The 21248-nt window shown below is 41.3% G+C and overlaps 1 protein-coding gene across 2 annotated transcripts in view; it reads left to right on the forward strand.

Moving 5' to 3' along the window:
* MYH10 (myosin heavy chain 10) overlaps positions 1–21248 on the forward strand; it is a 221677-nt gene that overhangs the window by 158097 nt on the left and 42332 nt on the right. For both annotated transcript variants that reach the window (XM_030208112.1, XM_030208113.1), the window contains 8 exons: positions 4674–4805; positions 6774–6980; positions 7573–7710; positions 7890–8013; positions 13207–13378; positions 15720–15932; positions 17496–17640; positions 19142–19348. In XM_030208112.1, coding sequence (XP_030063972.1) covers positions 4674–4805; positions 6774–6980; positions 7573–7710; positions 7890–8013; positions 13207–13378; positions 15720–15932; positions 17496–17640; positions 19142–19348 — 1338 coding nt within the window. The remainder of the gene's footprint in view (positions 1–4673; positions 4806–6773; positions 6981–7572; positions 7711–7889; positions 8014–13206; positions 13379–15719; positions 15933–17495; positions 17641–19141; positions 19349–21248) is intronic.

The raw sequence follows: 21248 nt of genomic DNA on the forward strand, positions 1-21248 counted from the left end.
CAAAGAACTTTCAAATAAATACAATAGAGTTACAGTTACATTACATTAGGAAGGAGCAGGGTAGGGAGGGAGAGGAAGGGAAAGGGGAAAGCGACAAGGTGGACAACAAAAATCCAAGTGAGCCAAGGGGATGATAAGGATCCAGGCGAAACGGGTGGCTCGATCAGGTCTGCAAGGCGATCCACAAATGGGAACTGCAGCAGTGGTCAGATAACTCAGACAGGCATGGAGGAAACTGCAGCAACGATCTCCAGAGTCGACGAAGCAGGATCCAAGACGGCGGCCCAAACGGACCTCCTCCGCCACTCCAACCGTCGGGGTCCTCCAATCCAAGGGTCCCCGCCACGTCCCCCCCACCAGGCCAGCAGGCTTTGCCCTTCGATCTCACCATGACACCAAGAACATTTACCATTGTTGCGATGGTGGTGGTGGCATCAGCCTTAAGTTGGCACCAGGGAATCTGTGTTTACCCATATCTAGACGATGGATTCATTTGTGCATCATCCTAATTGGGCAGTGTGGTGTCGAAAGATAGTTATCCGTCTTCTGCAGTTGTTGGGTTGGGTGATCAGTTTTGAGAAGAGCATACTAACTCCATCACAGACACTGGCGTGTTTGGGCGTTCTATTAGATCTTTTTCACGGAATGCAGGAGGTCAAAGCTGGTTCAACAGGATCTGGGACTACATCCAGGTTCTGAGATCAATGACGGCAGCGATGGAAATGGTGCCATGGGCAAGGGTGCATATACAGCCTTAACAGGAGTCTCTTCTTGGCCACTGGTCTCCGGTGTCGCAGAAGTGCGACCTTCATCTTCCTTGGGCATTGGTTGCCAGATGGAATATTCAGTTGTGGTTGTCACCCAGGAATTTAACCGTTGGAGCTCCCTTTTCAATAACAACACAATAGGAGGTGGTAACAACGGAAGCCAGCAAGTCGGGTTGGGGAGCTCATTACAAGTTCCATCTGACACAGGGCACCTGGATAGAACAGGAGTCTGTGGTTGATAAATCTCTTGGAGCTCAGGGCAGCATGGAATGCCTTGCCCGATTTTGCTCCCTTTCTGGTGGGGTTCCCAGTCTGTTTTCTCCGACAATGAGATTGCAGTGGCTTATATCAACAAGCAAAGTGGGATCTACAGCCCTCTGATGATGGTGGAGGCAGCCTCCCTCATGAGTTAGGTGGAGTAAAACTATCTCTGCTTGTCAGAAGCTCACATTGCTGGATCCTTTAATGTGGAAGTGGACTTCTTCAGCAGACACTCCTTGGACCTGGGAGAATGGGAACTATCCAACCAGAGTTAAAGCTGATAGTGGACCAATGACGTGCTCTGCGTCTGGACTTGATGGCAACGAAATGGAAGCCAAAGTTGGCCGTCGGAAAGAACTGGGCTCGATGGTGGTCCATGCTTTACTGCAGCCCTAGCCAGAGACTCTTCTGCTGTATGTCTTTCCTTCTTGGCCCATATGACGCATATTGCAAAGGATTGCATTGCACCAGGATTGAATAATTCTGTTAGTCCTGGATTGGCCACAGAGTACATAAGTACATAAGCACTGCCATACTGGGAAAAGACCAAAGGTCCATCAAGCCCAGCACTCTGTCTCTGACAGCAGCCAATCCAGGCCCCAAGAACCTGGCAAAAACCCCAAATTTAATAATGATCAATGGACTTTTCCTTCAGGAATCTGTCCAGACCCCTTTTAAACTCAGCAAGGCCAGCTGCTGTCACTACCTTCTCCGGCAATGAGTTCCAGAGTCTAACCATGTGCTGAGTAAAGAAAAACTTTCTCCAATTTGTTTTAAACCTACCATATTCTAATTTCATCTTGTGCCCCCTGGTTCTATTATTGTTAGAAAGTGTAAACAAACGCTTCACATCTGTCCGCTCTACCCCACTCATTATTTTGTAGACCTCTATCATATCACCCCTCAGCTGCCTTTTCTCCAGGCTAAAGAGTCCTAGCCTTCTTAACCTCTCCTCATAAGATAGTCTCATCCCTTTTATCATTTTTGTCGGCCTTCTCTGCACCTTCTCCAGTTCCTTTTTATCTTTTTTGAGATGAGGCGACCAGAACTGAACACAATACTCCAGGTGCGGTCGCACCATGGAGCAATATAACGGCATTATAACATCCTCATGCTTGTTTTCCATCCTTTTCTAATAATACTCAACATTCTGTTCGCCTTCTTAGCCACCGCAGCACATTGAGCTGAAGATTTCAATGTCCTAGCCACGATGACTCCCAGATCCCTTTCTTGGTCCGTAACTCCTAAAGCGGAACCTTGCATGACATAGCTGTAATTAGGGTTCCTCCTTCCCACATGCATCACTTTGCACTTGTCAACGTTGAACTTCATCTGCCATTTGGATGCCGTGGTATGTGGACCTGATTTGCTGGATGGGGATCCTCTGTCTTCTGCAGGTACACAAACTACTGAAGCAAGGTCCAGTGTTCATGGAGGATCTAAGCCCCTTCAGTCTTATGGCTTGGCTGTTGAAAGGGCTTGTTTGATATGAAAAGGTTATTCTCATTCAGTCATTGCTTCTTTGCTTCAGGCTCGGAAATGCTCTACATTCATGGCGTATGCGAGGTTGTCAAAGATACTGGTGTTCTGAGCATGGACTTTCTTCCTTCTCTGCTCAGATGGCGCACATCCTAGCATTTCTGCAGGCAGGCCTTCAGAAAGGATTGGCATTGGGTTCTGTAAAAGTTCAGTTTGCTTCTTTGGCCTGTTTCAGGAGCCAACTAAAGACATTCTTGTGCGGCTCACCTGGATATTGTTCGATTCTTACAGGGAGTGGGCTGCTTGGAGCATTTCTTTTGTATGCCGTGTCCAAACTAGAACCTTTAATTTTGTTCTTTGGGCTCTGCCAAACCCTCCTTTTGAGCTACTCTGAAGGCCTGCTTGAAGGATCTTGCGCTAAAGACAGAGTTCTTCTTCGCTGTTGTGTTGGCACATAAGGTTTTGAAGCTTCAGGCTGTCTCTTGTCAGGATACCTTTCTCTGTTTTGTGGAGGCGGGCTCTCCCTGCATATGATTCCTTCCTTCCTGCCTTCCAAAAGTGGTATCAGCATTTCATCTGTGGAGCTTCTGTCCTTTTGCAGAGAGGATGAAGAGGCTCAGTATTCTTCCTTGAAGCTTCTCGATGTGCGTAGAGCCCTCATTAAATATCTGGAAATCACGAATAAGTATTGCAAATCTGACACTTTGTTTTTTTTTGTAAACAGGGTTGGCTGCATGGCTTCCAAGCCTGCAATTGCTAGATGGCTGAAGGAGACTACTATGTCAGTTTATTTGCTGGCGGGAAAGGAGGTTCTTCAGGCCTTGCATGCTCATTCTACAAGGCATATAGCGACATCCTGGGTGGAAACTACTTTCTCTGGTGGATATTTGCAAGGTGGCGACGTGGTTGATGCTGCATACCTTTGCCCAGCACTACAGTGTGGACGTTGCAGCTAGCTCAGAAGCCAGTTTTCTGGCTTCAGTCCTCAGAGTAGCAACGCCAGGATCCCATCCACTCTAGGGATTGCTTTTATACATCCCACAGGTTCTGGAATAGTGGGCAGCTACGTAATGGAAGCAGAAATTAACTTACCTGATAATTTTCTTTCCATTAGTCCTTCCCACTATTCCAGAGGCCCACCCGAGGTTTTTGAGATGTTTAATCGGTGTGAAGTAATGGGCCAAATAACGTCTTCTCACCTTGCATGGTGCTTCCTGTATATTTCTTGTTCTCTACAAGTTATCCAGATATGAGTGGTCAACACATGTTCGCTCATCTGGTTAGTGTTAATTTAGTGTGAGTTGTTTAAGGCTGTTGTGTTTATTTTGAGCATTATCCTTACTACTTGTGTACGTTAAGTACTGAGGAACTGGAACAGATGCCAAGAGAGACAGGTCTCAGCTCAGTTTTCAGTTCTCTTTCTCCACCTGCTGGTTGATGGACACAACTATCACGCAGGTTCTGGAATAGTGGGAAGGACTAATGGAAAGAAATTTTTCAGTTAAGACCTAATTTCTCCTTCCCTGCATACCTCAACCATCACTAAAAAGATTACTGAAAAACAGGGGTAGTTTTGTCCATTCTTGTCCTGGCAGCTCTCCTCTATTGAGCACCTATCAAGGAACTAGTTTCACCCAAACAACTTTATTAATAAAGGCTGCTGGTAGTTAAGACTTGACTTGAAGTCCATGATAGAGGCCTCCAAATTTAGAACTGGGTGGGTTTGTCACAGTTCTATATGCTCGTGTAGGTATGCAGTGTGACCAACTTTTGGCATATACTACTACTGTTACTACTATTTAACATTTCTAAAGCGCTGCCGGGGTTATGCAGCACTGTACAATCTAACAAAGAAGGACAGTCCCTAGTCAAAGGAGCTTACAATCTATAGGACAAAAAAGTGCAGTCAATCAAATTGGGGGCAGTCTAGATTTCCTGGATAGAGGTACAATGGTTAGGTGCCGAAAGCGACATTGGAAGAGGTGGTTTTTGAGCAAGGATTTGAAGATGGGTAGGGAAAGGGGCTTGGTGTATGGGCTCAGGGAGTTTATTCCAAGCATAATCATAGTGTACACACATTTTCCAATATGTGTGTACACTATTAGTCCCTAGGTAACAGATCTTATATATGAACATATATTAAATATTCTGACATTTGTCCTTCAGGTAAAGCCTTTACTACAGGTGACACGACAAGAGGAAGAGCTGCAAGCCAAGGATGAGGAGCTGCTGAAAGTTAAAGAAAAACAGACTAAGGTGGAGGGGGAGCTTGTGGAAATGGAAAGAAAAAGTCAGCAGGTTGGTGGTGCATAAAACACCTATGAGTTGGTGTGTTTTGTTACGTTAAATTTCATTGGGGGGGTTTTCTTTTCAGCTATGGATAAACATATCCATGAATACTGACCGCTAATCTCACCTCTTCTAGCCACTGACTCAAATTTTAGATTTTTTAACACTGTAGGAAAAGTAACAAATGGACTGACATTTTGATGATTTCCAATACTGTCAGAATATAGGAACAGCTGCCAGCATCAGTTTTTAGGCTAGTTTAATTGTAGAAATAGTGAACCTTGTTGGGTTTGAGCCTTGCATCTGACTTTGAATTGGCGTGGGCTGCTTGTCCTTAGCAAGGCAAGAGTGCTGAAGGAGGGCCCCATCTTTTCGTGTCTAATGGTAGATACTGTGGCCCAGACCCAGTCAGCCACCAGGAGAAGTTGCAACAGCTACAGCCCCTATTTCACAGGACCCACCGGTATTAAGAGCAGAACTGGCAGTTGCACATACTGTTATAGCATGTTTGACAGCAGGAGTGGTGGCAATGATGGCTATAACTAGCTTAGCCCATCTTACTGGGCCACGGGAGTCGGAGGAGCAGCAGTGCCTAACAGCATATTCAGTCATTGATCACAGGATTTGAGATACTGGGATGGTAAAAGGGTGGGGAAGGGGAAGATGTGTGAGATGGAAGGAAAAGAAAATGATTGGAGTGGGGGAAGGTGATCATAGAAATGAAGAAGCAGGTTTGAAGGGTTGATGGGAAAAGAGTAATAATTAATGGATGGTAGAGTAAAAATAGAGGAAAGAAGATGAGAAGAATTTGAAGAAATAAGAGAATAAAAAAAGTTGTTGAAAAGAGGCAGAATCAGCTAAGGGGGAATAATACTTGATAGAAATAAGCAAAGATAACTTTCCTACTTTTGCCTCTGATTTATTTTCATTTTTTCTCAAAGATTTCCTGCAGTATTCTTTTCCTTATAATTTAGCTTCACACCTTTTGTTTTTGGAGCCGAGCCAGACTCCTTGGCCTGATTCTGGCTTGGGGCCACCTGTCAAATTTTTCTTACCTATATGTACCTTTCCTTATTAGGGATAAGGAAGGAACAGTGTTGAACAGCTCTGACTGTTCAACACTGGCACAGAAAAGTGATTTACAGACACAATGCTGCTCTCCTGCCTCCACCTATAATGTGTGGTCCAGCATGCTCTAATCTATAGGCTAGAGATGGATGTAGGAGAGAGGCACTTTTTGTTACTTCTTCAAGGCCACTCAATTTAACATACCATGACATTAAAACAAACAAAAAAAAGGAAACCAAGATGGAGAAGAGTTCCCTCTTGAGCCATATGTGTTTTGTTTTAAACTAGTAGTCCTAATTGCCAGTAATTGCTTGCAGAAAGGGTCGATGCAATTTTTCATCCACATTGCAGACAAGTTATGAGGAAATAATTCTCAAATGGAGCATTTAGGGGGTAATTCAGTAGAGGTACTTAACATTCATGCACCACACGTGCATAAATGACTAGAATAATTGCATTTACATGTATGTGTGTGTACATATGCATGTAAATGCCAAAACTCTACCTGAATTCTATTCTATAACCAGGTGCCTAAATGCAGTGACATGTAGATTCAAGGTGGGCATGTATATGGGTGGAGTGTAGGTGCGGTGCAAAGTTACAAGCATAAACTGAGTTCTATAACTTACATGTGTGTTTCAGCAGTTTAGGCATGAGCACCAGCTCCATGGCTGATGTAAGTTCTATGCCTACAGTATAGGCACACGTTTACAGCTGTTGCACTGTTCTATAACGGAATGTAGGCTCCTACTTTCCTTTATAGAAAGGTACCCTCTAGGTACTTAAATATAGGTGCACTGTTATAGAATTTCCCTGTTAGTGGATATTGGTTCTCCATGATGGGGTACTTGAAAGAACATTGCTACATGCATCTTGATGCTTTTGGGGCCACATGTTTTGTGACATCAGCTAATAGAAGAGAAGAACATTCTGGCTGAGCAATTGCAAGCAGAGACAGAATTGTTTGCTGAAGCAGAGGAGATGAGAGTGCGCCTTGCAGCCAAGAAGCAAGAGTTAGAGGAAATCCTACATGATCTAGAGTCTAGGGTGGAAGAGGAAGAAGAAAGGAACCAAGCACTCCAAAGTGAAAAGAAGAAAATGCAGACACACGTTCAGGTATATTTGCCGTTTTTTTGAATTCTATTTCTTAATAAACAGATTTGTATACAGGTTCATGGTTGGTGGAATTTTTTTTTTTTTGGGGGGGGGGGGGTTGAGGGAGAGAGAGGAGGTGATTTAGTGTAATACACTTTAACTGTATGTTTGAGGTGTTAATTTCATTAAGTCCAGCTTTCTATCAGCTCTTATTCTGTGTAATCTTTTTCATATATTTTAATTAGCTTATGTTTGTGTTTTTAGATTGGTGTGGACTCCTGATGCAGACGGGTGCACCAAAACAAGGACCATGTTGAGTCCTTTGTTTTAGATTCTTTGCTAGCTGCTTTTTTAATAAAAGAGCTGTTAATACTGCACCCAATCCAGCACTTTTATTTGGTCATTTCCACTTTTTTTTTGTCTTGTGACATGGGGTTTGCTACTCCCTTTTTTTTTTCATGGGAGCAGGTCCATCCAGTTTAAGCTTTGAGGGAAATATTCAGTGAGGTTTTGTATTGAAGTTTTTAGTGTAACCACAATAACACATAGCTTTAATTATGCATGTTATGGCAATGGTTTCGGTATAATAAGGATGGATGACCTATATTCTTAGGACCTAGAGGAGCAGCTTGATGAAGAGGAGGCTGCACGCCAAAAATTGCAGCTGGAGAAGGTGACGGCTGAGGCCAAAATTAAGAAGATGGAGGAAGAAATCTTGCTTCTAGAGGACCAAAATTCAAAATTTGTGAAGGTAAATGCTGAACTCAGAACATAAGTTTTTGGAGAGAACTAAGAAACTTAGAAATATTCTACTTGTAATGAAGTGCAAAACTTAAAGCATCCTTCATGTATTTGAATAAAACCTTGAAACCAGGGTAAGCTATAACTAATATTGCAAGCTGTTTCTCAACATCATTGTCTTTTGAACAGGAAAAGAAACTGATGGAAGATCGAATTGGAGAATGTACCTCTCAGCTGGCTGAGGAGGAGGAGAAAGCCAAAAATTTGGCCAAGCTCAAGAACAAGCAGGAGATGATGATTGCAGACTTGGAAGGTAGGATTTATTATAGACATGGTGTAGGGATGGGATGTTTACATAACCTTTTGATACCTTGATGATTGAAACATAAAAGGGTCCAGGAAACTGTTATCCTTTAGCCCATTTTTGGCCAAGACACGTCTTTGAAAACCCTATTGTTTATATACCCCTTTAGCTGACACACTTTTGGCTGCAGGGATTATGTTAAACTTTGTAATAGTGTATGGAAGAGACCTGCATGTTGGCTTAACTTCTCACAAGACCAGTACTTAAGTTGACTATGGTAACACCAGTGGAGGTGATGGAGGCCATCAGTGTAACAGATTTTTGGGCATGTTTGGGACAGAAATGTTAGGCAGTGGTTGAAAGGAAACTGGGAGGTCAGATAAAAAGACCTGGGGGGTGGAGGATTTGATGTTGAGCTGCTTATGGAAATTTGTGTGCATATGCTTAAACTGGATGAATCTCAGCTGAGCAAACTGGATAGGTCATTTTAAAAATGAAAGGCAAGTTTCTACAGGCATAGTAGGAAAAGCCAAAAGAATCCCCAAAAAGGAAGGAATATATAAAGCATAGTTTTTAATTATGATATAAAGATAAAAGTTGCAACTCAAATACAAACATACAACTCAATTAAAACCCAACACGGCCATGTTTCACCCATAAGCTGCATGGGGGCTAATAATTGAGAGCTTGATACAGCGCAGTTCAGACTCAAATGAGGCTAATTTATCTATGGTCCTCAGGCACAGAATGGAATACCATTTACAACACATTCGGTAGCATCAGTGAAAATGTAAATGTAATTGGCCTTTATGTACAAAGAGTGGGTTTTACACTGTGCTCATGGAACCATTATGTTTTTATATCCATTAGCACCCCCTGTTGCAGCCTAGGGGTGAAACATTGCCAGGTTGGGTTTTATTTGAGTTGTATGGTTTTGAGTTGCATATTTTTACCTTTGGTTTAAAAAAAAAAAAAACCTTACACTTTACATATTCCCTTTTTTGTTTTTATTGGTTGTACTTTTGACTTTTCCTATTAGGTCATTTTGTGGTTCATCTGGTGTTATGTAGTGTATTTCAGGTAAATCTCATAGACACACCAATCTTGCACACGTTACTGCCTCCCTTCTCATAGACACACCAATCTTGCACACGTTACTGCCTCCCTTGTTAGAATTATCCTCTCTCAGTGAAACCTTTTGTACAGAACTGAGGGGATTGATGAGGCCAGAGCTGTGTTGAGATTACTGTAATTGGATAGTGAAAGGCTTTTGGAAAGCTCTGGAATAATCCTTCAGTTTTGATGCTGAGCAGAATCACATGACTCATGTATGACTACCCCATAATAGTCTATATTACTTCTATAAATATCTGACCAGCATTAAAATGTGTTGCCTTACCATAATTGTCCTTATTTATATATAATCTCTTCACTCAAGTGTTTCATTTTATGGGAAGGAATTTTGCTTGGGGGGGGGGGTAGTTAAGTGAGGACTCTGACTTGGCAGAAAATTTAGTGTCATGTGGACATTTTTCATTGTTACTGAGGTCCTAATTTGGGCAAAAATGTTCACCTATGATGTAATAGGCAGTTACATATTTTAGACTTGACCAGCTAAGCGAATTTTGATTTATCTCCAATTAGGCAAAAATTAAACTAAGAAAGCTAGTTCATAGAATCTTTTTTTTTTTTTAATTTAGCTTGACATTTTTGGTTTGATTTTTATAATTTGAGTGCATGTCTTGGTTTATATAATTTGAGTGCACGTTTTGATGTATCTTAGAAAGATATAAATAATACATGACCATGAACAAAAGTAAAGTGTAACAAAATTAGAAAAGGTAAAAAGAAGAGTTACCAAAATGATTAAGTAGATGGAGTAACTGTCATATGAAGAAAGTTAGATGTTGAGGCTCTCTTGTTTGAACAAAACAGCTACGGGGAGATATGATCGATGTCTCTAAAATCCTGAGTGGCATGGAACAGGGAAACATGAATCAGCTGTTTACTCTGTCAAAAAGTACAAAGATTAGGGGACATGCCGTGAAGTTACAAAGCAGTACATTTAAAACAAATCTGAGGACATATTTTCTTCACTCAGTGCATATTTAAGCTCTGGAACTCATTGCTAGAGGATGTAGTAAAAGCAGTTGGCATAGGTGTCTTTAAAAAAGGTTTGGACACGGACGGGAGGGGGGAGGGAGGGTTAGAGATTGACAGGGGGGGCTAGGGTGAATGGGGGGTAGGTTAATATGTAAAACCAAAAATGTTTGAAGTATACTGAGCTCCTAATATGACATTGAGGCATATTTTCAAAGCACTTTGGGAGGCTAAGTTCCATAGGTTTCTATGGAACTTTGGGAGGCTAAGTGCTTTGAAAATATGCCTCATTGTTACTCTGTCCGCTGGTTTGTCTGTTACATTGACTAAAATGACCTGGTCTGGTAGTGAGATTGTATAATCTACTTGTATTATGTAAAGATGGTTATTGGTTGTGTTTGATTAACCATGTTTAATAAAGACTTCTATAAATCAAAAAAAAAAAAATGGTTTGGACAGATTCCTGAAGGAAAAACCTATTAACCATTATTAAGGTAGACCTGGGGGAAACCACTGCTTATTCTTGGAGATAAGTAGCATAGAAATTTACTACATTTTGGCATCCTCCTAGGTGTTTATGACCTGAATTGGCCACTGTTAGAAAAGCATGCTGAGCTTAATGGACCTTTCGGCACACACTAGAATCGGGTCTGAAATCTGGTTGAAACCTTGAGCATCATTTGCAGGAGGGTAGAGAATGAAGCATATTTGTGGAAACAAATACTTCAGACTCCTTGATGTTAAATTTTTCTTAGCAGAGATAAGTCTGGCATTTAGAGAAGTCATTTAATTGGGGATCCAAAAATGGAACTGTTCTTGGCATTCAGGAGTTCCAAGTTTATTCAGAATTTACTATCCCGCCCATCATATTAAATATGTAGGCTGCATACATTTTAAAAGTTTTCTAGAAGATTAAGGGAAAATGATGAGACATGAATGAGAGGAGGGGGGTGAGAATTACAATCAATAGAATAGAAAGGTGTCACGATGGTGGCTGTTTCCTTGTCTGTGCTCTCCTCGCCCTCTGGTGGCCTGAACCAGTGGCTGCAATGGACTGTCACACGTTCCAGACTTCAGCCCAGTCCGGTCCGGATCTTCCAGGCTGCCAGACTTGCTTTTCTTGTTTGTGCCTGAACAGCACCCATAGCTGCCTTGTGATTCCTGCAGCTGAACTGCAGCTGCTGATGGGCTTTATTAACCACCTGGAAGCTGTGTTTGCCTTTGCATCGTCTAAGGTCCCTGGTATGTTGGTGTGCTCTGTGCACTTCTGCCTAGTCCAGTTTTTTGTCTGGTTTTAGTTAGTCTGTGTATAGTTTAGCTTTGGTTTTATTGCTTATTTCCTAGTCTTGTTTCTGGGCTGTATTCCTTGTCTAGTTCTTGGTTGTCTGTGTTCCTTTCTTAGTGGATGCTTGGCAGCTTTCAGTCCTTGTTCTTGAGCCTGTCTGCTTTCTACCTAATGTGGTATTGTTTGTCTAAGAGTCCTAGTCTAGTATTCTGCCTAGCCTCCCTTGTGTATTCTAGACCCTGTGTGTATCCTGTTGGTATCCAGTTCCTGCCCTGTCCTGTAAGTCCTGCCGGCCGCCTGCACCCAGGGGCTCAACTCCTGGGGAACAGCGGTCAAGCGCAGGTGAAGTCTAGCTGTTCCTGCTCTGTCTTTTCCTGCTTGTTTGCCTCAGCTGCAACTCCAGTCCGGGGTTCCAGTCCTGTTCTGCCTTGTCTCTGGTTTAGGGGTGGTTTTGCCTGCTCACTAATCTAGTTTCTGCCTTGGGAACCTAACAAAAGGAAACAATAGGAAGGGTAGTACATCTAGTCCAGTCGCTATGATTCCCTTCTCTTTCATCACTTCAAGAAAGTGAAAGAATCGCAAAACGTTCATTCTCAGATGCAAGTTAATTATCAGGTGACATACAGAATGAGTTCATAGAGTGCTGTGCTGATTGTGTTACGAACAAAATTTTAATGGAGAGAGATCCGGCAGGCTATCATTGTTGATGCTACTTCCGATTCCTCTCACATAGAACAAACTACTTTCCTCTTAAGATATGTTGTTTTAGAAGGAGGAAACTGGATTATATGAAATTGAAGAGAGATTTCTTGAGTTTGTAGACTGCAACAAAATGACTGGTCGAGGCATTGCCAATTTCTGAGTGTCAGGGGCAGGTGTTTGACAATGGTAGCAACATGAATGGCACTTATAATGGTGCTAAAAATCACATATTAAGAATAGGTCAGTTGGCGTTTCTGAAGTCTGAGGGAAGCGAGGTCGGACATCAAAATAAGCTGGATATAAAAAGTATATGTTGTACTTTAACCTGAAGAGGAGCACTGAGGATTTCAGGTGTTGATTGGCTTCTAAGGCAAAGATCGCAAGATGGCTTAAGGAAATGATTGCGTCAGCATATGATGTTCAGGGTATTCCGTTTCCTTATGTGCTGGAACCTAATGTAATCAGAGGCCAAGCTGCATTGTGGGCAAAGAATCATCTAATTCCACCACAGGAAATTTGTAAGGCAGCAACCTGGTCATCTTTGAATTCTTTTAGCAACAACATCATTTGGATATTCAGCTCAGGTAGGATGTGGCCTTTGGAGTGAGTGTATTGGCTGCGAGCTTGTCTTGTTTCCACGCTCAGTAATTACTGCTTTGGTACATCTTATGTTCCTGGGCTGATCTGGAAGGACGATGAGAGAGGAGATATTTAGGTCTTACCTGCTAATTTTCTTTCCTTGAGTTCAGTCCAGTTGAAGATTGTAAAAGAAAAGATCAGTCTAAAAGTGGTTGGGTGACCAAAGAATAAGTTCTCTGGGAAGAAGATTAGCAGGTAAGACCTAATTTCTCCTTTCCATATAAAATGAATTGGTCTAAACTAGAATGAATGAAGTTGGAGTTCATGTTCAAATTTTTGAGAGGGATCACGTGTCCAGAATTTGCTTTCTGAAAATGGGAATTTTTCTTCACTCACTACTTCTTTCCCAGATAATTAATTTTACTATAGTGTACCAGTGCTGTCTGCTCAGTATTTTCAATACTGCATCTTTTTTGTTAGGTGTCAAACGCTAAAGAGGTTTAATGGGTTTTACTCCTTGTTTTGTAAATCCAAAGAACGATTAAAAAAAGAAGAAAAGACACGTCAGGAACTGGAGAAAGCCAAAAGGAAGCTGGATGGTGAAACAACAGATCTGCAAGACCAAATAGCAGAACTGCAGGCCCAGATTGAAGAACTGAAGATTCAGCTGGCCAAGAAAGAGGAAGAACTGCAGGCTGCAATTGCCAGGTTTAAACAGCATGAAACTTATTTATTTTATTTATTAGGTTTTATGTACCACCTTTTTAAAGAAATTCATCCAAGGTAGTGTATAGCAAGAATAAGTCAAACATAGGCAATAGACAATTACAGCAGTAAAAATATTCAAATAATAGTACATAGTGCGGTATAGTATGGTACTTAAACTGTCAGCACAATACACATTATAACATTTTAACAGACAGCATAGAGTTTAAGCAGAGGTGGAACATAGACTGATAGTCCTATTATTTTCTGTATAACTGTTACTCTAACTTAAAGTTGCATACGAAGTTAGAAAGGTGCATAAATATAATCTCAGCTAGAATAGGAGTGGATAAGAGTCCTGATACAGTATAGGTTAGATTCAGTAAATGACACTCAAAAATAGACACCGAAACAAATCGACACTCAATTCTGTTCTATATTAGGTAATCAAAAATGAGCGCCCATTATAGAATAATATTGAGTTCTGATTTTGATGCCCAAACTTCAGCACCAGGACTTAAGCCTGCTAGAACCAGGTGTAGTTCCTGGTGCCCAATTTGGACATACATCCCTAGTATTCTGTAACACTGTGTGCAAATCTTAGGAACACTCCTGACCCACTCATTCACCTCCATGCCCAGCACAACGGATTTTGGGCACACATTGTTATAGAATAGCAGGTAGCAAAATATGCACCCCATTCCAAATTGGTGCTGATTAGTGCCAATTGGCATCCAATTATTGGCTCTCAAGGCTCATTAGCCAATTTAATTAGACTCTCATCTTGGATCAGTGCTTAATTTTGGGCGACCAGCAAGTTAATTGCTTCTTTTATTAAAGGCTTGAGAGAAGGTCCAAGCTTTAACCTAATTCCTGAAATAGAACAAGTCACGTTGAGCAAAGCTTTCCAGGATGTGGCAGCTACTCAGAAGAAGCCTCACTGGCAGGTGTCATGTGTCTTTTGGAGAGCACATGGTTAAGGATATTCCTTGTGGGGGACCTTAATGAACTTGGAGGTGTGTAGAGGTTCAAGTACTCTGGCCCATTTCCTTTAGGGGTCTTAAAGACTGGGCATAGAATTTAAATTTAGCCCTGTATTATACTCATAGCCAGTGAAGTTTTTGCAGAAATATGATTCTATTCAGCGTGAACTTAATTCTGAATTGTGCAGGACAAATAATAAGCATTGTGCAGATAATTCATTAAGTAACTTTGTCAACAGAAGTTGTGCCTTTCCTCTTAGAAGAATGTGTTCCATTTGAGGGCATTGCCTCAATTTAAAAAATATATTTAGAATTCTTATACTGTAAATTGAGTTTGTTAAACTCTATGCTGTGACATATAGTTGCTAGAAGTTGTGACATGGTGCTATGTTTTTTTGTAGTCGACCTAAGGTTTGGTTTTTTTTTCTCCCCTGATTGAAAAAAAAAAACAAATTTGGCCAGACCGTTTTTAAGCTTAGAACTTGATAGAATATAAGGGTAAGGCTCACCTAGTCTGCCCAATTTTCTTTATAATAGAACAGTACATCTTTAAATAAGTCAAATAGCTCACAGAGCAGTTGGCTTCTGTTAAGTTTTACTATGGCCACAATCTTTCCATCTTCTTTTGTCTTCCTTGCTGTATATCTGCTCTATCACATCTTCTGTGCTAAGATGTTAGATTTAAATGAGCTTCCTAACAAAAAAAAATAACTGTCCAGCTGTACAGGAAGTACACAGAAGACAACAGAAACGTATTAATTACTAATAGAAATTAGAGGCGACAGAACTGAGCGGTCAAAATTTGGCATTGCAAAAACAGCTGTGTCTTCTCATTCTATATAAAAGGTACAATAGTGTCTGTTTCTTTTAAAAAGAAAGTTTTGTTTCTATAATTCAGTCAAAGTAACTTAAACTTTCATGCTATGTTCATAGAAAATCTTCAGAGCCATCAGGTCACATTAGGTATGTTGCAGATTGTAGGGCTTGCTCAGGAGAAGTTATATAACTGGACATGAAGGAATACATCTTGTCTGATCTTTAAAATGAAAAAAATGTGCTCATAAAACATAACTTTAATCCAAATGGTGATTTCATTATGAGAAACAGAAGAACAGATATTCTACATTTCAAGATCAGTTTTCTTGAGAATGACACTAGGAGATTTGAAAACATTTTTTCTAATGTTTAAGGACTAAGATCTTGTTAGACAAATGTCTTTTCTCTTTTTTGGTGTAGTTGAGAAATAACACTGTAAGAATATAAAGAGAAAAACAAATTTTAAGTTCATTGAACACTCTTCTTTCCTGTAGGACCACAGGCATCAGTCATTTTTTTTAAATACTTGCCTGCTCTTTCAACAGAGGAGATGAGGAAACTGTTCAAAAGAACAATGCTCTTAAACTTGTCCGAGAACTCCAAGCCCAGATTGCAGAGCTACAGGAGGACCTAGAATCAGAGAAGGCCTCACGCAGTAAAGCTGAGAAGCAGAAGAGAGACCTGAGTGAGGAACTGGAGGCACTGAAGACAGAGCTAGAAGACACCTTGGACACCACTGCAGCCCAGCAGGAACTAAGGTAATGTTTTGAACGGGTAAAAACCTAAGAGGCAGGCATGGGGATAGGTATGCATCATCTTAAAGCTGCTGTTTTTGCAATATTTAATGTCTTTGACATATGTGGAAGCATTTTGGTCCTGTAACAAATACAGCAACTGCATTCTTGAATGTGTTTCCCTTGTGATTGTGGGAAATTTGATATATTGTAGAAGCAGGGTACAGTTTTGATCATGTTTTATAATATCTAGTTGTGAAGGTGTTAAGTCCTGGAGAGCCCAAGAAGAAAAGGCACATGTTTGTGTTAAGGCCATTTTGTGAAAGCCATCCAATTGAAGGTACAGGAAGATGTTATTTTTGGGAGAATTATGTTCAAAAAAAGAATTCTGTACACAATATTTCAAAGTTCTGCAAACTTTTTCTAAAAATAAAATGGCAACAGTCTTATCCCCTCACTTTGCCGACATAGCCATGAATGGGCTGTGTCGGCATTACTGCACCAGCAGCCGCTAGTGAGGCTTTGTAAAAGGTGGTGGGGGGGAGTAATTTTCCTTTATTGTATTTTTTTTATTAGATAGAGAATTTTTAATGTTCTTGAGCAGAATTTACTAAAGTACTGCAGGACATAAGGCCTGGCACCACCCTACTGACCTTGTCCCATCTCCCCAGATTGTTTTTGCATACCAGGCTTGACTCCCCTCCAGCTTCCTACTGTCCCTCCAGGCTCGGCTTCTTCCAGCCCACTCTTGCCTTCCCTTTTCCCCAAGCTAAGTACCCTGTGGTTCACACATTTCCCTTCTCTGGCTCGATTCCCTCCTCTCAAAGCTCACTCTTGCTTTCTTTCACAGGTTCATCTCCAACCATAAGCTCGTAAGCGCACTCACTTCTCTCATCCCTATGCATAACCACACCCTCCTCCACCCTTTATTTCTGATGACCTCAGTTCTCTCCCTTTCTCTTCCCCCCTCCCCACCAGCTTTTTGTCCCTCAATCTTAGGGTCGCCTTCCTTTTTCATCTGTCCACCTGCTCAAGCTTGATTTCCCCCCCCCCCCCCCCCTTCATGCTGTGTGCCTAATCTTATACCACCATCCTTTCAACCAGAGCCTACCTTTCCACCTCCATTCTTTTCTGCTTTTCTGCCTTTATTCTCTAATGGCTAATGTGCAATTAAAGTCGGATTCAGGGTAGGTGGAGAATTTTGTGCAAATTCTGCCTTGTGCAGTTGCTCAAAACTCTCCCTGCTGTAAAATGTGCTACAACAGATTTGATATGTCCTGTTTTGGGAAAAAGAAAAACTTGCTTAATATAATTGTGTGAAAAAAATTATTTAAAATGTTTTTGTGAACTAAGCATCAATGTGTTTGGCAGCAGAGGAGGGAAGTACTATATGCCTTTTAAAAAAAACAAAAAACCCAGTGTTTAAAACAGGGAGAAATAATCCAATATAGTGGGAAACACTCCCCAAAAGCAGGCTTCATGTGCCTTTTTTAGCACAGAGGGAGCGGGCGCATTCGGTGGTAATTTTTGGCTTTGTGCATTTGTTCACCTTCTCAAAATTTAAGATTTCCAGTTGTTTTTCTCTAGAACAAAGCGTGAACAGGAGGTGACTGAGCTGAAGAAGACAATTGAAGAAGAAACTAAGAATCATGAAGCCCAAATCCAGGAAATGAGGCAGCGTCAGGCCAGTGCTTTGGAGGAGCTGTCTGAACAACTTGAGCAAGCTAAAAGGGTAAGTAGATGAAAGGCAGGGTTTAATATGAATCTATAGGTTGTCAAACTACAAAATGTATAGAACCCATATCAATAAGTAGCATACCCAGTTTTGCCTGTTTTGTTTTAAAGAAAACAAAGATCTGAAATGAGCAATATATGCTTAATCCATTAGTAGCAAAAAAAAAAAAAAAAAAAAGCTATCAAACTAGAATCCAGAATAAATATTGAGGGGAAAGTTGGAAACACAGTTCATAAAATTGAAGAAAGATATTACATTTCTGAGAAAGTGTTATCCTTTTAAAGCTATCCAGTTATTCTGTTTACGCTGTATAGAGAATGTTTTGACTATCACAGGTCAAGCTTTATACAAACACTAGCCGTTAAGCCCGGAGCAACGGGCTAGTTTTTTGTTTTCCTATGGCCTCCCCCCCCCCCCCCCCCCCCCCCCCCCCGTCCACCAACCCTGCCCTCCCCCCCAGCGTCTGTTTCCCTCAGTTCTGCCCCCTCCTTCCCTCCCTGCTCCCTCCTCCTCCGATTTCCACGCCCATGTCCAAGCCCTCCTCCCTATTGGGCTGTACTGCTGGTGGAGGTGGGGCTTGGACTTCTACTACTACTTGACATTTCTAAAGCGCTACTAGGGTTACGCAGCGCTGTACAATTTAACATAGAAGGACAGTCCCTGCTCAAGGAGCTTACAATCTAAAGGACAAATGTACAGTCAGTCAAATAGGGGCAGCGTTCCGACTACTGCGCATCTGCAGGTGAGTCGGTCACTTGCCATTTATATGTTTGATACAAGGGCCGATATTCAGAAAGATATGGCTGCTAAAATGACACTTTAAGCGACTATCCAGTGCTGAACATCGCCAGTTAGCAGCTTAAAGATAGCCAGTTATATCGCGCAATATATCATCTATCTGCCAATTTTAAAAGTCAAACCAGCCAAGTTTGGCCGGTCTGACTTTAACTGACTAATGCTGAATATCAGCTTGGCTAGCTACTCAGACCAGCCAACGTTAAAACACATATTCAGTGCCGGTCACTGGAAACGGACCAGTATTTAATATCCAGGTTCAGCGTGGACCATGGGAAACAGCCTGGCTATCTCCTGCAGTCTGAAAATCAGGCAGACCGTGTTTTACTATTATGGTATGCCCTGTTTCTATCAGTAGCATGGTCTGAAATTGATAATTTTTTAGAAAGTTGGATATAAATTTTAAAATTGACTCTAAGCTAGTTTTAATTAGGGTTTTTGAATTTGTTACCTCCTAGTGAAACATAAGATTTTGTAATACTGATCATAATTCTACATTTTCATTTCATATTTCTGTACTGCCCTTTCACAAAACAGGGAACTTGGAAGCAGTTTACAAAATCCTTAATAAAACTGCAGCATAATAAATTAGGCAATTTTCTGTAAAGCAACTAAATAAGACCAGATACCAAATTTCTAATAGTGAGCAACAGGACTGCAAGAAAATAGGATGCTTGATAGTCATGTGTTTACTTTTTAACAGTTTAAAACAAATCTCGAAAAGAACAAGCAGAGCTTGGAGACAGACAATAAGGAACTGGCCACAGAGGTGAAAGCCCTACAGCAGGTGAAATCAGAGTCTGAGCACAAGAGGAAAAAACTGGATGCTCAGCTACAGGAGCTTCAAACCAGGGTCGCAGAAGGAGAGAGACAGCGGGCTGAGATGGCAGAAAAAGCCAACAAACTTCAGGTATAATCTTCCCCTTCACTTCATTCTCAGCTAGCATATTAACTTTTAAACTGCATTGGGAGGTTATCTAAGCTGTATTTTATCTTTTAGTTTAATTGGGGAATATAAATAACTTGTGTAGAATCATTGTGGGCTAAGATCCAAAAGCAAGATGTCGGCTAAGGACTGTTCTTTATAACAGTGTTTCCCAAGTCCAGTCCTGATGAACTTGATTTGCATTACTGTCTCTATTATATGCAAATCTCTTTCATGCATATTCATTGTGGATATCCTGAAAACATGACTGGCAAGGGGTACTTCAGGACTGGACTTGGGGAAACACTGACCCTCCACTTACATATCATATGATCATTATACAACTTTGTATTTGTTATCCACCGACTGGGCAAACGCCTTTGATGGTACTATGTAAGCCACATTGAGCCTGCAAATAGGTGGGGAAATGTGGGGTACAAATGCAATAAATAAATAAATAGTCTTTCAGCCAAGACTGAGAGCCGTATGATATTGCAAGGGAGGTGAGTGAGGGCTTCCCCATTACTTCATTTTGATCCTACTGGACAGCTATTACATTGCAAAAACAGAGCAATTAAACCACATGCTTAGTCATATGGCATAGGTTTTCCACAGCAGTTGAATTCTAATTACCAGAAAAACACAACTTGAAAAATTATATACTTTGCCACTCTGAGGCATATTTTCAAAGCACTTAGCCTTCCAAAGTTCCATAGGTTTCTATGGAACTTTGGAAGGCTAAGTGCTTTGAAAATATGCCTCTCTGTATCTTTTTTTCTGTTTTTGCCAGTCTGCCTAGATATTTGTGCCTTTTTATCTAGGGAATTTAAAACCTAGTTGTGGTACATGCCTTGACCATGTCTTCCAGCAACAAACTACACAGCTTGATTTGACTGAAAAAAAAAAAAACTTTAATGGTTAAATCTGCTACCTGTTAGTTTCATGGCATATCCTCTACTCCTAGTGCCATTTGAAAGGGTAAATAACAGTTCCCTATTAGCTGTCCCACCCCCTCCTGAAAAAAATAAAGCTGTCATTCTCCTCCCCCCCCCCCCCCCCACCTCGTTTCCTTCGAACTCAAAAATAGTAACCTGTATAGGTTGCCTTTATAGGAAACATTTTTTTGTACTTCTCTGTCCATCTTCCAGTTCCTCTATCTCTTGATATGGTGTGACCAAAACTGGTGGTCTTGTAATATAACTAAAAATATGACAAATAGAGATTCCATTACTTAGCTTTCCACTATTCCAGAATCTGGGGGATACTTGTGTCTGTCAACCAGTAGGTGGATATAGAGAACTGAAAACTGAGCTGAGACATATCTCTCTTGGCATCCAGTCCATCCTCTCAGTATTTTCTATCTCCAGCAGATGGATTGGCACACTTTTCAGCCTCTGGTACTGAGTGATTTGCTCCTGGTCCAGTTGGTCTCTGGTCCCCAGTTGAGCTTTGCAGGTGGCTTGAGTCTCCAGAGTCATATCTGGAGGTGTACAGATCCCTGTCTTTGGTGCCCCTTGAATTTACTTCTCTCCCTTCACTCTCCCCTGTTGCTTGTGGAGCTCTCCTTTTCCAGCACAGTAACCTTTAAAAACAAAAAAGAAAGAGGTTTGCAGGAGAGCGTGGGACAGAGTATCAGTCCTGAACCTTTCTAATATGTGATAAGACTTGTGGGGACTGTGAGCTTGGGGGAGCAGCTGGCAGTGGTAAGTCCGACTAAAGTTAGACTCTGAACTGCTTGGACGGCTGCAAGCTCTACTTGGTGCAGGGGAGAGATCCTGACTCACCGCTTTGGACATGTGCTGTTCTGTGACAGTCGGGGAGAATGGTGACTCAGCAGAGGCAGTTAAACGGTGTTCCCACTTTGGGATCTGCTGGCTAGCGTCAG

This window comes from Microcaecilia unicolor, chromosome 6 (genome assembly GCF_901765095.1).
Source record: "Microcaecilia unicolor chromosome 6, aMicUni1.1, whole genome shotgun sequence".
Lineage (NCBI taxonomy): Eukaryota > Metazoa > Chordata > Amphibia > Gymnophiona > Siphonopidae > Microcaecilia > Microcaecilia unicolor.